Here is a 3,090-nt window from a genome sequence, read left to right on the forward strand (position 1 = left end):
GTGAAGTTTTGGTGACGGCAGAAAGGGGGATAACTCGCCCAGCGGGTACACTGACGGCAGTAAAAACCTGCCGGGGTTCGAACCCCTCGCTGCTCCACCCAAAACTGGCTTTAGATACGCTTTAATTTGTTGTCATTACTGATAAACACTGGTTGCCATTGGTTACTAAGGACCATTTCTCTCTATATGATTATTTATATATACCACTTCTCTCTATATGATTATTTATGTATATTTGTTGTTTTGTTGTGGGGGGGTTTAATATGAACGTGAGGACTCTTATAGCGCTGCTGTATACAGGAGCGCCGCACATTAATCCGCTCCCGGAACGTTATTTCGCTGCTTCGGTTTCCGGCCGGAACGCCTTTCATGGTGCGCTAGTTAAACGCCGAGCTGCGCCGGTCGCTATTCTTCATGAAAGTTACGTTGGAAGGTGACGCGCCGTGCTCGCTGAGAAGCCCCCAGTTACGCTGTTTGCGGAGCGCTTGTCAGAGCTGGAGCCATGGCCGCTCAGGCGGAGTGTGAGAGCCGGCGAAGGAGCCGGGAGTATCTGGAGGGGCTGCAGCTGATGAAGCAGGGCGCCGAGGCCCGGGTGTACCGGGGGAATTTCCTGGGGAAGGCGGCGGTGGTGAAGGAGAGGTTCCCCAAAACCTACAGACACCCCGCGCTGGACGAGAAGCTCACACACCGGAGGACGGCACAGGAGGGGCGCGCCATACTCAGGTGCAGGAAGGCAGGTGAGCCGCCAGAGGGCGCTGCGCCCCCATTCAATCCTATGTGTGGTCATTGTGTGTATTGGAGGGTGCGGGGAGGCAGGTAAGCCGCCAGAGGGCGCTGCGCCCCCATTCAATCCTATGTGTGGTCATTGTGTGTATTGGAGGGTGCAGGGAGGCAGGTGAGCCGCCAGAGGGCGCTGCGCCCCCATTCAATCCTATGTGCGGTCATTGTGTGTATTGGAGGGTGCAGGAAGGCAGGTGAGCCGCCAGAGGGCGTTGCGCCCCAGTCAATCCTATGTGAGTATTGGAGAGATCTTCGAAGGGTGCAGCCAGGCAGGTGAGCCGCCAGAGGGCGCAAAAAGCCTAAGAAGTTCGTAATAAAAAATGATCATTAAAAATAATATATAATAAAAGTAAATACAAATAAATACCAAAAAATATATTGTTTCAAAACATTTAATTATAATAAAAATAATTGTTTAAAATAAACATGAAAAAATAATTTATTATTATAAAAAATCTGGTAAATAGTTACTTAAAAATAACATAAACCTAAATAATTTAAATAAATGCAAATAATTATAATATTCAATAAAAAGTATTTTTAAATAAATGAAGGTAACTAGTGAATTAAAAAAAATAATTAAAATCAATTAAATAAAAAAACAATATTTTATTTTATTAAAATATTATTTTAAATATATAAAGTAAATATAAACAAATTCTTAATAAATACTCTCCTGGCCAGTCTCCTTCCTCCTTCCTCCTTCCTCCTTCCTTCTTCCTTCTTCCTTCCTCCTTCCTCCTTCCTTCGTTCCTCCTTCCTTCTTCCTTCTTCCCTCCATCCTTATAGCTGTTTGTATCATATCTGTCTGCCTATTTATGTTTTTCTGCAAAAAAAAAGGAGAAAGGCCGGTGCCATGGAAGTCGGCTAAAAATTTTTGTTTTATTATAGCATGTGAACAACACTCCAAAAAAATCCAACACGTTTCGGCCCAACAGGGCGGCGGTCGAAACATGATGGGGTTTTTTTTTATTTTTATTTTTTTTACTGTTGGTCACATGCTATAATAAAATGATGTAGTAGCCGACTTCCATGACACCGGCCTTTCTTCCCCCCCCCCCCCCCTTTTTTTTTTTTTTGCATGGATTACATGGAGGTTTGCAGAGACTTCCCAGGCTGAGTGTTCTTGAGGCTCCTCCTCCAGGCATTGCACAGGAGGTAGAAGCTCGGATGAACTTGTTCCTATTTGTCTGTCTGTCTGTTGTATTTGGAGATGCTGCCATGATTTCTTCTACTCCTCCCTGCTCTCAGGTATCCCCACTCCGGCCATCTATTTTGTGGACCACGTCTCGAGCTGCATCTACATGGAGGACGTGGAAGGCTCGCTGATGGTGCGGGATTATATCATGAAGGTCCAGGAGAACGGCGGCAATCTCTATGACCTGGTAGAGAAGATCGGTCAGGTTCTGGCCCGGATGCACGACGAGGACATCGTCCATGGGGACCTGACCACCTCCAACATGCTTCTGCGGCCCCCCCACCAGGACCTGGACCTGGTGCTCATTGACTTTGGCCTGAGCTTCATCTCGGCCCTCCCGGAGGACAAGGGGGTGGACCTGTACGTTCTGGAGAAGGCCTTCCTGAGTACTCATCCCAACACAGAGGACGTCTTCAGCGCTCTGCTAAAGAGTTACTCCGCCTCGTCGAAAAAATCCGGCACCGTCATTAAAAAACTGGATGAGGTCAGACTGAGGGGCAGAAAGCGCTCCATGGTTGGATGAATTTTTTTTTTGTATTTTTTTATTTTTTTTTTTCTATGAGCTTTATCGTATAATAAAGTTTTATGTACAATTACATTGTTGCTTTCTGTTTCTTTATGGTGAAATTAACCCTTTCACCGGCAGGAAAAATATTCACACGTCTTTAACCACTTCGTGCCCGAGGACGTCATATGATACCTTTGACTTTCAGTGGGGATATGATGGGGGCAGCTGCAGGCATCATTCAGATATCCACTTTTTCAGCCAGGAATTCTGTGCACCGTAAGAACAATCATAGCGGCTACTCAGCCACTTAATCGTTCTTACAGGCGACGGAAGAGGACATCCCTCCCGCCGCCTTCCAGGTGCTTCTCCAGGCTCTCCCATGCCATGACCGTCGGAGGCCCGGGCCGCAACGTTATGACGCCACGCCAAGGGCTGCAGATGTCAACACAGCAGCCATCTCGGCCTGAAAGCATCAGAGCGGTAATTCCTTTTTTTTTTTTTTTTTTTTGACCTGATGCTTTCCAGCGTGGAGGAGGGATGTCTTATAGACCCCACATCTCTCTATAAAGAGGACCTGTCACACACCATTCCTATTACAAGGGAT

The 3,090-nt window shown here is 46.6% G+C and overlaps 1 protein-coding gene across 1 annotated transcript; it reads left to right on the forward strand.

Annotated features, from left to right (window-relative positions):
- The first annotated feature begins 363 nt into the window (after positions 1-363).
- TP53RK (TP53 regulating kinase) lies at positions 364-2,574 on the forward strand. Its single transcript, XM_077460605.1, has 2 exons — positions 364-737; positions 2,032-2,574. Exons 1-2 carry the CDS (start codon positions 503-505, stop codon positions 2,499-2,501), a joined length of 705 nt encoding a protein of 234 aa, XP_077316731.1. The 5' UTR covers positions 364-502; the 3' UTR covers positions 2,502-2,574.
- Positions 2,575-3,090: the final 516 nt, after the last annotated feature.

This window comes from Lithobates pipiens, unplaced genomic scaffold (assembly GCF_037356315.1).
Source record: "Lithobates pipiens isolate NorthernLeopardFrog02 unplaced genomic scaffold, aLitPip1_a1.2 Scaffold_28, whole genome shotgun sequence".
Taxonomy (NCBI): Eukaryota; Metazoa; Chordata; class Amphibia; order Anura; family Ranidae; genus Lithobates; species Lithobates pipiens.

What these genes read in the sequence shown, in the direction of transcription:
- TP53RK (XM_077460605.1), top strand. Translation starts at nt 503, where the DNA reads ATGGCCGCTCAGGCGGAGTGTGAGAGCCGGCGAAGGAGCCGGGAGTAT. An exon ending in ACTCAGGTGCAGGAAGGCAG is followed by an intron (nt 738 to 2,031) that starts GTGAGCCGCCAG and finishes CCCTGCTCTCAG; the next exon opens with GTATCCCCACTCCGGCCATC.